At 40.2% G+C, this 16,213-nt stretch overlaps 1 protein-coding gene across 1 annotated transcript in view; it reads right to left on the minus strand.

Moving 5' to 3' along the window:
* Positions 1–15,991, minus strand: part of LOC126484706 (prisilkin-39-like) — an 88,366-nt gene extending 72,375 nt beyond the window's left edge. The window contains exon 1 of the mRNA XM_050108302.1: positions 15,980–15,991. Within this exon, the coding sequence (XP_049964259.1) occupies positions 15,980–15,991 (12 nt within the window). The remainder of the gene's footprint in view (positions 1–15,979) is intronic.
* Between the last annotated feature and the right edge of the window lie 222 nt (positions 15,992–16,213).

Consider the following 16,213-nt stretch of genomic DNA (forward strand, 5'->3'; position numbering starts at 1 on the left):
TCGGGATAATGCTCCGGAACCAGTTCAAAATTTTTCACAATCAAAAAATTTTCAGAATACGAGATTAACGACAGAAGATTCTGGAATAGAATCGAACACAGATAGCTTTACAGCTATGACGAAGGAAGCTGGTTTTGCGGGATATGTTAGGGGTGAAAAGAATTTCGAACCAGTTAATATGGAGCAGTTGATGAGTGCAATATTAAATTTGGGATCTGAATTAAAGACAGTGGCAACTCGGTTAGAAACTGATATGGGAACAATGGAAGCACGGTTAGACTCATGATTAGGGACATGTTTTAAAAACATGAAAGATGAATTAAAGAGAGAAATTAGAGAAGAAGAACAACCGATTCTGAATTCTCACAATAATAGATAAATTTCAATTGAAATTAGACAAAAGGAGCAGGATACAGAACAGGAAGAAAGAGATCGCGTGATAGTAAAAAAATTCTCAGAGTTAAATTTACAACGTGTATAAGATAAGGAAGAAATATTTGAAAGAATCGAGGAATACGTACCAAATGACAGAATAAATAATCTTACACAGCAATATGCACAATTATCTACTAAATGTGTTAATACTGAAACCCGAGTCGCGACACTTACGGAAGACGTAAATAAACAGAAAGAACAAATAGGTGACTTATCGCAAAGAGTTGAGGAGATTTCAGATAAATTGACAAGTCTTAGTTTAAATGGGGACAGAGATTCAGATGATACAGCTCCATTGCAATTTGCGGAAACAGAAGAGTACCAGAACATAAATAAACATGTTGAAAATCAGGGAAAATTTAATGAAAGCTTTAAAAGGGAATTTGAGGCGTTACGAAAGCAAGTCAAACAAATTGAAAGCGAAATCGTAGGAAAAGACAGCAGAAGAAATTTAGAATCACAGATAGCAGAGGGCTTTGAAGAAAATAATTTATTTCATTTACGAGATGCAACAAGAGAGCGCCAGGCGCGCGAACTTGACAATAATCGACATTCGGACTGGGACAGACGCGGTAGGTCTTTGTCGCCACGGGGCGAAAACTTTGACTATAAACACTATTTAGCTGTTCGGAAATTTAAGATCTTTCCCAATTCTAAGAATGACATACATCCATGTTCATGGTTAGATCAATTTATGTACGCACTTCCACCAAATTGGCCACGAAGTCACAAACTGGAATTTATGTGTGGATATTTAGAAAACGAACCGGCGACGCGCGAGCGCGCACTTATTAGAGATTGTAATAATTTAAATGATTTTTATCATGCATTTCTATCGGCATATTAGTCCGAAAACACGCATGACAGAGTCATAGTCTTATTATGCAGCGTAATTTTAAACAGTCGGAGTTCCGCACGCCAGCAGAATACTTTGAAGACATGATTCGAAAGAATCAGTTCCTTTCCAGCCCTTATAGCCCGACTGAATTAATTCGCATTTGTTTAAGTAAGCTGCCACAATCGATAAGACACATTGCTTCAGCCGGAAGATGTAAAGACGGCATTGAGACTTTCACAATAGATTTTCAGAGAAAAGGGATAGTGATCGGAACGGACGTTATAGCGGTAATTTTGAAAATGACAGACGAAACAGACAGGACAATAGATACCAGCCTTATGACAATAACAGACGTTCTAACAGAAATTTCACAGACAATTATAACAACGGAAACTCCTACCGAAACGATCAATCATACGGAAACGATAATCATCAAGACAGTATTTATTCATACAATAATAGAAATTCTTACTACAGAAATAACCAGGGTAGTAGATATAACAATAATATCAGAAGTGACAGTCGCAATTACACAAGAAGTAGTCATGCAGATAGACAGGAAAACAGAAATTTTAATAACAAACACAACCAAGAATTTGCATGTAACAGACAGGAAGGACCTAACTGGCATCCTCCACGTGACAGAAATTCAGAGAGACAAGTGCAAATCGTAGAAATTGATCCGCGGAATGACGCGAATAATCAAAGACGTGACGCAAGCAATCGACAATGACTTGTAGCTACGGCTTCTGGCAGCAATATAGACGGTTCAGAAAGTAATGACACTACGACGTTACACTACGTACGCTTGGGAGACATGAGAGATATTTTGCTAGACGAAAAGTAAAATAATGTAGACGCCTTTTTACATCCTGTTATTGAAGTATGCGTGAGTAAGAATAAGTTCACTGCGGGTTTAGATTCTGGGAGCCCATTAAATGTTATTAGAGAATCAGTTTTTCGTATATGTGTAAGAACTATTGCTTCTCCTGTGTTACCTGTTTCTAAAACTACAATTCGAGGAGCTATTTCTGGTAAAAGTGTGGAAGTCAAACAACACACCAACTTAAATTTCATTTGTCAAGGATATGAATTTTCTGCTAATTTTATTATTGTTCCATTACTCAGTACACAAATTACATTAGGTATGGAGTTTCTTAACACACATAAGGCAATTTTAAACTTTAAGGAAGGAAATGTGAACTTGACAATTGCCGGAATGCCGAGATGTTTGAAATTTTTCGTGTGTGTAACGAAATCTGAATGAGACACAAATTGTTTAAGGTTTCTTACTTCTGATGTTTTCGCTGAGTATTATGACGACAGTGTGTTCATTCATGACAACAACAATAGATACACAGACGCGATGGATGATATGATTATTAATGCATACACATTGCAGTTATGCACATTTTGGTACCAGAAAATGCTTTCATAAATTACCAGAAAATTGCTACTTCAGTAATATCTTCATATTTTCCAAAACATTCTCAATGAACTCCCTAATGATTCAACTTCTTTACCGCCTATATTGATATTAAGACATAAAGCACCGACAAATCGCATTTCTGAAATCGTTTCTTTTCCGCCTTCACGGAAACTGCGGCATTCTGAAGTTGTCAACCTGGCTCTACAATATATTGCATCTGCGGCTGCTTGAAGAGAGAAATCAGCTAAACGTCCTGGTCGTTTAAAAACCTTGTCAGTTGGTCAAAAGGTGTTGATTAAGTCTCACCGTTTGTCTCACAAAGGAAAAGGCTTGTTTCGCTAATTTTTTCTGCTTTATAACGGTCCGTATAGGGTTCGCAAAATTCTTCATGATAACACTGTCGGAGTAGAAACACTTAAATCTCGGCGCTCTAAGGGAATACATCATATATCGAACATTAAAATTTTTGTGGAATGACATACTTTGAGAAACTAACAGTTATACGTAAACATGCAGAGAATACAACGATATCGCGCCGTGTTCCGTCGGCGGCACATAATCAAAGCAACAGTCAAGTCTGCGCGCCGCATAAGGCAGTCGTTGACCGCAAACAATTACCTCCTACATCACTCATACCTACAGCTGATCGAGCGCTCAGTGCGAATGCACTGACAGCCGTAAACAAATACACAGTCTAATTTCTCTGATTAAATCCAGTATAAAGCTATAGTGACTTGATAAATTATGCTATTAACGTTCAGTATTTTTCAGGATACAGTTGTATAAAATATTGAAGAACTTCAGATAAATTCTCTGTGTGTGTCCGACGTTAAGAGGACTTGCTATCGAGAAAATTTCAGGAAGAATGTAATTTCGAAGAAGACACCAATAAACTAAAAAGGTAACTATTTACTGAGTTTATTTTTCAGGTAACATATTTCCGCTTAGATACGTACTTTAGAAGTAATTTGCTGCTCGCGATTACGTGATTTATACTTTGTGCTAAATTTTATGTTCTATGAATTTACTTGTGAAGCGACGTGCTTGCGTACATTTGCTGACTCTAACAATGATTGATTAATGAACAGGGTTGTTACTTATGTGTATCATGCATCGCTTGGCTGCACTGCTTTTTCACTGATGTCATATTTTTTTTATTATGTGCCTGCTGTGCTTATTTATTTGAATTATAATTGTCACCTGATTAGTTGTGCTGATATGGTTATATGTAAGTTATACTTTGTGATTTATCTGCTTGCGCCTTCATGTTTACTTATTAAGATTACATGTGAACATTTATTTGCTTATGCTGATATGATGCTAATGACCTGTTTAATATGTAAGATATATATTTGCTGCTGTGCGTATGGATTGCATATTTACACATTTCTGTTTTGTTGTCATAACTACTCTTTAATTTGGTATATAGAAATACTGATATACGGTGTACGAACATGGAGTTTAGGTCACACTATGGTATTAATTATAGATTGTTCGCTTGGCAGAGCCTCGTTATAGGGATTATGCTGCATCTACTTGTTGACATTCTGTTTTCCACTGGTATATTTACTCGCTTTTGCATGTTTTGCTTACGCCCAGTGCCTATTTTAAGATAAAAAAATGAACTGCTATAATGCTACAAACGACAATGGTACAAGAAACTTCACTGAAGTCACATGAGCTGGAGGTTTTATGGAAGCTGTATAAATTTATGCTAATAGGAAGGAAGCTAACGACATGAACTTACCAACATTAGCTTTAGACCATTGACAGTTATTACACTGCATTCTTCGTGAACAATTGAAATAGCAAGTGACACTTGACACAAGAAATACTCCACATGTTTGCTTCTGTTTTGCCATGATTCTTCAAGTGGTGTACACACTGTGAAATATTACGATTATTCACACTCCGTACTCGTACTTACTTACTGAGAGTTATTCAAACTAAAGGCTGTTAGAGGTCATGTATGAATTTCTTTTATTTAATGATGGACAACGTAACCAAATTGTATTTTATAATTCATAATGAGTAGAAGATTTGGGTAATATGGATTACACAGAGGTTGTGTGTGGACATTGTGTCTTCGGATTGCATTGGATGATAAATTGAAGTTTGCACTAGGATATTATCTGCACTTGTTCGAGGAGACTGACTAGAGGAAAGAGTTGTTATGGAAGTGAAATGATATTGGCGATAAGGTTTATATGTATCGATATATTGAAAACATATTATTGAGGTATTGAGATTGTGTGAAGTTGATGATTATTGGAGTTTTGGTGGACAAGAGTTAAGATAATGGTATTGATGATAAGGTTTGTATGTATCGACGTAAGAGGTATTATTGAAGTATTAAGATTATGTGATGCTGATGATTATTGGAGTTTTGGTGGATAAGAGGTAAAGTAAGTGAGGGGCATATTTTTTTTTTTTGTTGGTTTATATGGAACAAGGAGGATGAAGATGGCAGACTAGAACACTCAAGTGGAAAGAAGATTGTCTACACACACACTTTGTTAAATCAATAAGCAGTATATAATTTTTTTTATTTTTAGAGAGGAAGTAGTTGCATATCTTGGCACACTGACAGTTGTTCAGCAACCGTACATTTTGATTTGGCTTGGCAAACATTGGTCTTGACATGATGACTATGATGTTGACTAACTATTATTGACTGTTATGCACTGTTGCCACTACTACATGATACACATGTTGAACATCAAATTTTGACAGAATTGCATTTACACAGTTAGCACTGTTCAATTACACAGTAATACTTAAATGTCGATGAAATATGAGTGAGTCTATTTGTGTGTTTTCCTTTCATAATCCCAAATAATTGGTACTGACCTACATCCTAAATATTATTTTGCTTGTTTGCTGTGGCTTGCACTGACACCCATAAATATTATAGATTTACTGATATTTGTGTTATTGTAATAGTTAATATGACAATTATTTGATATCATTTGGTGTTTATTATAATTTGCATGTTTAGTGTAAGAGCATTGATGATAATTTTGTAAAAGCAATTGTGTGTGCAAACTGTTGTTCATGCTTACACCTATTAACATTGGTGGGTGCCACTTGGAAATGTTTAATTTGTACTGAGGAACTCTGATGAACTGTGTAATTATTGCTGGTGAATATTATGGACTGTTATCTGCACCTGTTCAACATTACTGGGTGCCACTGATGGAACTGCTTCTACTGAAATAATGTTACTTCTTGCTGTCTGTACCTGTTCTACATTGCTGGGTGCCACTGATGGAACTGCTTCTACTAACATAACGTCACTTGTTGGTGTCTGCACCTGTTCAACATTGCTGGGTGCCACTGATGGGATTGCTTCTACTGAAATGATGTCACTTGTTGGTGTCCTCACCTGTTCAACATTGCTGGGTGCCACTGTTGGAGTTGTTTAATTACTGCTGATGAAATGTTATGAGGCTGCTATTTCCACCTGTTGACCATTGCTGGGTGCTACTGTTGGAACTGTCAACTACTCTGAGGTGTGCTACTTGTTCATTGAACCATTGAAATGATTTTATGTGAATATTTGCATAAACTGATTTTTTTGTGTATTTACTGTTTATAAAATGTTATGAGACTCTTACCTGCACCTATTCGTCATTGCTGACACTATTGATTGAATTGTTTAATCACATGATACTTGTGTAAACTATTATGTAAAATCACACCTAGGCAAGCATTTGTATTCCTTACTGTATTTTATATGTTGGGTTATTGAAGGGTCAGTGCAAAGCCAAAATTTATTTAGTTATGTGATATTTACTTATTAATATTACCTTTTATTTTTGTCTGTATTTTTCTGGACGAATTTGGTGGTATTTTCACCACCAATGCTGGCAAAAATACCATCAAATTCTAGCCAGTGGAGGAGGGGCATATGAAAGGTGGCTACACTGAGTCACAGAGCCAGAGACTGCGCCAAAGAGTATTATTCAGCATCCTCCACTGGGCAGTAGAAGTTGAGAAGTTGCCGTGGGCAGTAGTAGTTCAGAAGTTGCTGCGGGCACTGCTTGTTGAGAGTATGTCAATATCTCTACTAGTTGAGGCCATGTCGTGTGCAGTGTTTCTGATGGGCTAGACAGCAGATGTTGTTCGAATGGGGATGTTATTGTGGTGTCACCGCCAGATACCACGCTCGCTAGGTGGTAGCTCAAATCGGCCGCGGTCCATTTAGTACATGTCGGACCCGCGTGTCGCCACTGTGTGATCGCAGACCGAGCGCCACCACAAGTCAGGTCTCGAGATACGGACTAGCACTCACCCCAGTTGTACGACGACTTTGCTAGCGACTATACGGACGAAGCCTTTCTCTCATTTGCCGAGAGACAGTTAGAATAGCCTTCAGCTAAGTCCATGGCTACGACCTAGCAAGGCGCCATTAGCCTTATATAGTTTGAGAGTTATCGTATAAATGTCTCAAGAAGAACGTTGTAAACCAACAAAGAATAAAGTTAAGTATTCGAGGAGCTGCATACTTTTCTTATTAGAATTCACTACTTATCCTGTTCCAGAATTCACGCCCGTCTGCGTTAGATAGCGTGCCTATCGGCCCCCTCAAAATAAAACTGTGTCGGCACTTCTGTCGACACATCAGTTATAATGATCACAGTGTATTTTTCGTCAATATATACGAAGGAAACAAAAAATTTTGTATTACAAATTTCCTAAATAACAATGCCTCTTGGTCACAGGTTCAGTCAACAAAGCATCTGGCTTGTGTTCATGTATTAGAGTGTAATTCTGGTTCCTATGTGCAGTCATAGTATTTCTGGTTTTTTTAATTACTTCACTGTGAATGGCGTTTAAAGCATCTTGTCGAATTCAGGAAGAACCGTGCCAGATGTGTACGTTGAATCACACTTCCACACACAGAACAGTTACACTTGTGTTTTGTTGTGTCGTAGCTTTAATAGCTGCTGGGGACTTAATTAATTAATTGTGTTAACGGAAGTTTCCTTTCATTCTTTGTTGTTATTCTATGCAGTCAGATTGCGTACTAATACTACTCAGGGCCAACCGGTTACGAGACTTCGTAACCGGACATACAGCTACTAAAATTATTTGTATTGCATATAAATAAGCCCCCATGCACCAATGAAATGTCACCTGGATTGTCATGTTGTACCTTCGAGGAATTCGTTGCATTCAAGTTTTGTTCTACCCTAACGAGTCAAGATAATATCTGCACACCCACTCAAGAAAACATTTGTTTGTAAAAGAAAGGTAGGGTGCAGTAGGGTAAGGGTGGTACCACTCCAATTTTGATACCAAATTGATGAGCAAATTAATTAAATTGCTCAATTAGTTGCCCCAGATAACAGAGTCGGCTTTTCCCAACTGTAACATGGGTTCTCCCCACCCTATCCATTTCCCCCATCGCCCTCTCCTTCCACCACATGCCCTGTTGGCAGGAATTTCGAATTTTGGCAGGAATTTCTAATGTTGGTGAGAAATTAATAAAATGGTGCTACCTTCAAAAGTGGCAGGAATTTCTTTCTTCCAAGGGTGTTCTGATGTCCCACTCCACCTCCATTCGGGAATTATCGAGAAATTCGAAGTGGCAGTGCCATTTCTGGGACGCCGACTCCGGTCTTTCTGGACGAAAGGCCCAAGGGCACACTCCAACCCAATGAAACTGTTCAGATGCAGGAAAGGAAGATTGGGTTGGTGTACTATATTTATTTTGGGCGGGAAACTGAAGTACAGGCCGGTCTTGATTACGTAATTAATCATGAGTATTGGTCCTAATTACGCATCTATATAGATAATACCAGACAAGGAGCGCCAAAAACTGCAATACAGCCCAAGAATTGACAATGTCATTAAACTAGCGTCACCTTGCTGGGAAACAATTTCACAATACCACTCGAAACTAGTGGTAGATGTACTCAGATACTACACACGATGATCCCTTCACCCACAGGCTGGAGGAAAAACGGTTGGAGTGGAAATTATTACCTTTATTATTGGCGGGAATTGTGTTCAGTTGACAAGATGCAGGCACTGGACAGAGAAGAGTTTAATAACTGTATTACCAGTGGTTATAAAGCTGAGGACTGTGTTCATCACTGTTTGACGGCAGAGGTAAGTACAGACGCCCCCCACTGGATTGCTAGACAATCACCCTGTAGCCTAGGTGACTGAAATTCGGGAATGCCAATACAAGTAGCACGACTGATGTTAATTACTTCATTGTTCTAATTACACATCGAAATTGTCGTGAAAAGAAAACAAGACTTTTAACCAGTGGGTCATATTGCTATATATGTACTGGTGATTGGGAAAAATCGATGTAATAACACAACTACCATAAAAACCGAGAAAAACCGACCACAAAAGATTACACCAGGAGAGGGGGGCGGTAGTTGCATGTGTGTTCTCTTCCATGAGCGGTCATCTGCTGTTCAACATAGAGCCAGTCTTACCTCCCCCCTAACACCCTCATCCCTCCCTCTCTCACTGGTGTCCCACAAATAGATCCATCTGATGATATACTGTCTGCATAAATCAGATGAACGCTTCCTGCACGCCTTTAAACGTATTTCTCCGAAAGGCTGGACCCCTCTGTGACAACAACGAAATTCTGGAGAAGTCTCCAGTTAGCATTTTCAAAAGTCTGCTGCTTGGGAAAGAGTCAGTTGCTACCGTCTATGCTGACTGTAGCCCACATCGTGTGCACTCTCTCTGAGAGGCATGGCCGGCCATAGCCGGAAGTCCTTGCAGTCGAGGCAGTCGAGCAGCACCAACAATGTCGACATACACAAGGGTCCACGACGCTGGCTGGGCACAAAACGAAGGTTGTAAATGACGGCTACCCCAGCCATTAGTTGTTTAAAATTTGCAGCTGTGGCAGCATACCCCCGTCAAAAGGTAGAATGACAATCTGTTGTTGGAGGCTGCTCCAATCCCTCTTATTTAATTTAGGGTGAAAGCTACTTGTAACTTACGAGCACTCCATAAGCGGCTAATTCGATTTGAATGTCTGTAAATTACAGAAGCAGTGAGAACAGTGTTGATCAATACCAGCGATGTCGTCTGCTTACTTACACCATGTCATCAAAAGTATCCGGACACCAGGCTGAAGATGACTTAAGAGTTTGTGGTATCCTCCATCGGTAATGATGGAAATCAATATGGTGTTGGCCCACCCTTAGCCTTGAAGCCTTGATGGCAGCTTCCACTCACTCTTCAGTCGTGTGCTGGAAGTTTTCTTGGAGAATGGCAGCCCATTTTTCACGGAGTGCTGCACTGAGGAGAGGTATCGATGTCGATCGGTGAGTCCTGGCACGAAGTTGCCTTTCCAAAACATCCAAAAGGTGTTCAATAGGATTCAGGTCAAGACTCTGTGCAGGCAACTCCATTACAGGGATGTTCTTCTCGTGTAACCACTCCACCATAGAACGTGCATTATGAACAAGTGCTCGATCGTGTTGAAAAATGCAGTCGCAATCCCCGACTTGCTCTTCACCAATGGGATGCAAGATGGGGCTTAAAACATCAATGTAGACCTATACTTTAATAGTTCCACATAAAACAACAAGGCGTGGGAGGCCCCTCCAATAAAAATACCACTACACCATAACACCACGGCTTCCGAATTTTGCTTTTGGCAGTACACACGCTGGCAGATGACTTTCACCGAGCATTCTCCATACCCACACCTTGTCATCGGATCGCCACATTGTGTACCGTGATTCGTCACTCCACACAACGTATTTTCCCCTGTTCAGTCGTTCAATGTTTACGTTTTTTACACCAAGCGAGGCGTCGTTTGACATTTACCGGCGAGATGTGTGGCTTATGAGCAGCCACAACACCATGAAATTTACGTTTTCTCACCTCCCGTCTACCTGACAAGTGCTTGCAGCGTATCCTGATGCAGTTTGGGACTCATGTGTGATGGTCTGGATAAATGTCTGCCTATTACACATTGCAACCCTTTTCAACTGTCGGCGGTCTGCCAGTCAACAGACGAGGTCAGCCTGTACGTTTTGTACTGTATATGTCCCATCACGTTTCCACTTCACTATCACATCGGAAACAATGGACCTAGGGATGTTTAGGAGTGCGGAAATTTCGCGTACAGACGTATGACGCAAGTAACACCCAATCACCCTACCACGTTCGAAGTCCGTGAGTTCGCAGAGCGCCCCATTCTACTCTCTCACGATGTCTAATGGCTACTGAGATCATTGATATGGAGTACCTGGCAGTAGGTGGCAGCAAAATGCACCTAATGTGAAAAACGTTTGATTTTGGGGGTGTCCGGATACTTTTGATCACATAATGTATATACTTCTACATGTAGGAATCTCAATGGAATGTTTCTGCTGTGAATTTCCTTTACTGTTGAAAATACGAGAGAGTGAGAATTTAACCACCTTGAGCCACGGTGGGGGTGCTGACGTCGCCTTCCGAATTCCTGGCGCCACTAAGTTAATCTTTGCTATTGTCCCTCTGGTTATTTTATTATTGATACCTATAGGTCTGTTGCGAGCACTGCGATTTTTTAGCTGACCAAATTCACCACCAACTGGTTCCTTGAACTGTGGCTGTTGTTTGCATTCCCTGATTCGATACTGGCCTTGGCCTTGGTTGTTCGTTAACAGGAGGTTTTAAACTGTGAGAGCCAACGGTACTCCCTTAGCCGGAGCAATAACGTATTTCTTGTATCCTGTTTCCAGACACCTCTCCACCCCATTGTCAAGCAGTAACTAAGTGTTTGGGTTTTAGCCAGCCGCCCTGACAAACATATTCGGACACCAGATAGGTACCTTTCTCATGTAACAATGCCGAGCATTGCAGATATCATTGCCCTGTTAATTATATTGGCTTAGGAGGAGCCTGAGTCTACAAACGTGCAGTTTTTGGGGCTATGTGATTGAGTTTGTCAGCCTAGTTTTCTTTTCGGCTCTTCGCCGTCACTGTAGAGGCAGTATGTTGCAGTGACGCAGGCAGACGGTTTCGCTAGTTATTGTTGCTTTCACGTAATTAACGTTACATCGTTAATATTACTATTGCCAGTCAATATCCAACGGAAAGGACCTTCGAAACCCAGACACTCGTTATAATCATTCTTGGCCGTGCTGTTTGGTGTGGCCTTGTGCTCCTTGCGTTTCTGGTGTACCACTTGTAGGAGGCAATTCCAACTCTTGGTTACTTAACTAAATCAGTTATTCATGAAGGCCTACCTGGTTTCTATTTAGTAGTGTGTTATTAAAGGAGGTCTGCTTGTCTTCGATTTTGTAGTTTCACTTAACTGAACATGTTATTTAAGAAGGACTACCTGTTATGTGTGTGGTAATTCTACTTAGCTGAAGTTATTATTACAGGACTCCATGTTTTGCATTTGGTAATTTTGCTTAACTGAAGCTGTTACTAGTCAAGTCCTGCTTGTTGGTATCTGATAATTTTACTTAATTTTATGTAATCATTACCGTTGAAGGCCTACTTATTTTCTATTTGATAATTTTACTTCCTGAAGTCCCCCCCCCCCCCCCCCCCCCCGATAGCGGACAGAATGTCAATCCTAAGGGCCCGGGTTTGATTCCCGGCTGGGTCTGAGATTTTCGGCACTCAGGGACTGGGTGTTGTCCTAATCATCATCATTTCATCCTCATCGATGCGCAAGTCACCAAAGTGGCGTCAAATCGGAAGACTGGCTTCTGGCGAACTGTCTACCCAACGGGTGGCCCTAGTCACACGACATTTACATTTTTACTTATCTGAAGCTATTATTAAGGAAGGGCTGCCTGTTTCTTGATCATAATTTTACTTAACTGAGGCTGTAATTGAAGAAGGTCTGCTTGTTTAATATATCGTAATTTTACTTAACTGAAGCTGTTGATAAAGATGGCCCACCTGTTTTCAATTAGGTTATTTTACTTTACTGATGCTGTTTTTGTTGAAGTTCTGCCTGATGGTATACGATAATTTTACTTAACTGAAGGTGTTATCACTGAAGGGCTGCCAATTTTGTATTAGGTTATTTCACTTAATTAAAGCTGTTAATATTGAAGGCATACCTGTTTTGCATTTGGGAATTTTGCCTCACTGAAGGTGTTATCATTGAAGGTCTGCCTGTTTTCTCTTTGATAATTTTGTTTAAACGAAGCTGTTATTATCGAGGGCCTACATGTTTTCTATTTGGTAATTTTACACTCCCTTCCCGCATGAACAATGGACCTCGTCATTGGTGGGACTCTTGAGGGCCTTAGCGACACAGATAGCCACACTGTTGGTGCAGCCATAACACAGGCGTTTCTGTTGAGAGGCCAGATTAACGATTGGTTCCTGAAGACGGGCAGCAACCTTTTCAGAAGTTGCAGGGGCAACAGTCTCGATGACTGACTGATCTGGCCTTGTAACATTAACCAAAACGGCCTTGCTGTGGTGGTACTGCGAACTGATGAAAGCAAGGGGGAATAACAGCCATAATTTTTCCTGAGGGCATGCGACATTACTGTATGGTTAAATAAATATTCCGGAGGTAAAATAGCCCCAGGCGATACTACTCAGAAGAACTCCGTTATCAGAAGGAAGAAAACTGGCATCCTACAAATCGGAGCGTGGAATGTTAGATCGCTTAATCAGGCAGGAAAATTGATAGGTTACAGTTAGATATAGTGGGAATTAGTGAACTTCGGTAGCAGGAGGAACAAGACTTCTGGTCAGGTGAATACTGGGTTGTAGATACAAACACGTGTAAAGCAGGAGTGCGTTTAATAATGAATTAAAAAAAAAGATAGACCCGGGGATAAGCTATTACGTACATCACAGTGAACACATAATTGTAACCATGAAGCCCACGCCTCCCACACTACTAGACGTTTATATGGCGACTAGCTCCACAGATGATGAAGAGATTGAAAAAGTGTATGATGAGATGAAAGACATTATTCATGTAGTTAAGGCAGACGAAAATTTAATAGTCATGGGAAACTGGAATTCGATAGTAGCAAAAGGAAGAGAAGGAAACGTAATGGTGAATATGAACTGTGAGTAAGGAATGAAAGGGGAAGGCGGCTCGTTAAACTTTGCACAGAGCACCAATTAATTATGGTTAACACTTGATTCAAGAATCATTCAAGACTTTTGTAAATTTGGAAGAGGGCTGCTGTCACTGGAAGGTTTCGGAGATATTATATAAAAGTAAGACAGAGATTTAGGAACCCCGATTTAAATTTTGAGACATTTATAGAGTCAGATGTGGACTCTGAGCACAATTTATTGGGTATGAACTGTAGATTAAAACTGAAGAAACCGCAACAATGTAGGAATTCAAGGAGATGGAACCAGGGGTTGTAGGGACTTTCAGAGGGAGCATTAAGGAAGGGCTGAAAAGAACAGGAGGAAAAAGGACAGTAGAAGAACGGGTAGCCTGGAGAGATGAAACAGTGAAGGCAGCAGAGGATGATGTACACAAAAACACGAGGGCTGGTAGAAATCCTTGAGTAACAGAAGAGATATTGAAATGGGAAAATATAAAAATGCAGTAAATGAAGCAGGAGAAAAGGAACACAGGTCTCAAACATGATATCGAGAGGAACTGCAAAATGGCTAAGTAGGGATGGCCAGAGCACAAATGTAAGGATGTAGAGGCATATGTCGCTAGGGGTAAGGTTGATACCGCCTAAAGGAAATTAAAGAGACCTCAGGCGATAAGAGAACCACCTACATGAAAAATCAAGAGCTCAGATGGAAAATGACTACTAAGCAAATAACGGGAAGGCAGAAGATGCTAAGTGTATATAGAGCGTCTATACAACGGCGATGTACTTCAGGCCAATATTATGGGAATGGAAAAGGACGTAGATGAAGATGAAATGGGATATATGATACCGTGTGAAGAAGTTACAGAGCACTGGAAGCACTAAGTCAAAACAAGGCTCTGGGAGTCGACAACATTGCATTAGAACTAATGATATCGCTGGGAGAGCTGGCTGTGACAAAACACTACCATCTGGTGAACAAGATGTATGATACGGGTGAAATATCATCAGACTTCAAGAAGAATATACTAGTTCCTATCCCAAAGAAAGCAGGTGTTGACAGGAGTGAAAATTACCGAACTATCAGTTTAATAAGTCACGGCTGTGGAGAAACTGGTAGAAGCAGGCCTCTGGGAAGATAACTTCAGATTCCATAGAAATGCTGGAACACGCGAGGCAATACTGTCCCTACGAATTGTCTTCGAAGAGAGATTAAGTAACGACCAACGTACTTTTCTGTCATTTGTAGACTTAGAGGAAGCTATTGCCAATCCTGACTGGAAAATCCTCTCTCTCAAATTCTGAAGGTGGCATGGAAACATACCGGGACTGGAAGGCTGTTTACAATTTTTACAGAAACTAGATGCCAGTTATGAGAATCGAGGTGCAGGAAAGGGAATCAGAGTGGTTGAGAATGGAGTGAGACAGGTTTGTAGCGTATCCCAGATGTTATTCAATCTTTATATTGAGCTAGCAGTAAAGAAAACAAAAGAAAAATTTGCAGTAGGAAATAAAATCAATGGAAAAGAAATAAAAAATCTGAGGTTTCCCGAAGACATTGTAACTCTGTCATAGACAGTAATGGACCTGGACGAACAGTTGAACGGAATGGACAGTCTCATGAAAGGAGGATATAAGATGAACATCAACGAGGATAATGGATCGTATTCGAAATAATTGGGTGATGCTGAGAAAATTAGTTTAGGAAATGACACACTTAAAGAAGTAGATGTGTTTTGCTATTTAGGGAGCAAAATAACTGATGATGGACGAAGTAGAGAGGATATAAAATGTAGATTGTCTATGGCATTTCTGAAGAAGAGAAATTTGTTAACATCGAGTGTAGATTTAAGTGTCAGAAGTCTTTTCTGAAAGTATTTCTAAGGAGTGTAGCCACGTATGGAAGTGAAACATGGATGATAAATAGTTTAGACAACAAGAAAATAGAATGAGATTTTCACTCTGCAGCGGAGTGTGTGCTGATATGAAGCTTCTGGCAGATTAAAACTGTGTGCCGGACCGAGACTTGAACTCGGGACCTTTGCCTTTCGCGGGCAAGTGCTCTACCGACTTTTTTCTCGCTCTGTCCACCCTCTTTTTTATTCAGAATATTGTACATTGTCACACAACGCATTAATTTTTAGGATGGTCAGGGCAGGGCGTGGTACACGCCGCACTAGCAGTGGTGTCTCTTCACGGCACTGCCAGTGCGTCGTCGAGGCCCAAACCCCTCCCACCCCTTTTTTTTGTTACCTGTTGGGTCATAGCACCAAGTGTGCAGAAATCTCAATACAAAACTCCCATTCTCCGATCTACGAAAGACAAAGAAATCTCTTCTCTGAGTAGGAAATGAACACTGATAAAAATTAACAATTTTTCTTGAATCACACAAATGCTTTGGAAGTCGAACACGAGTAATTCTGAACAAATTGTTTTGAAAAAACTCTTCGTGTAACATAGAAGTTTCGGTATCAAGGTAATAGTAAA

Source organism: Schistocerca serialis, chromosome 6, assembly GCF_023864345.2.
Source record: "Schistocerca serialis cubense isolate TAMUIC-IGC-003099 chromosome 6, iqSchSeri2.2, whole genome shotgun sequence".
Taxonomy (NCBI): Eukaryota; Metazoa; Arthropoda; class Insecta; order Orthoptera; family Acrididae; genus Schistocerca; species Schistocerca serialis.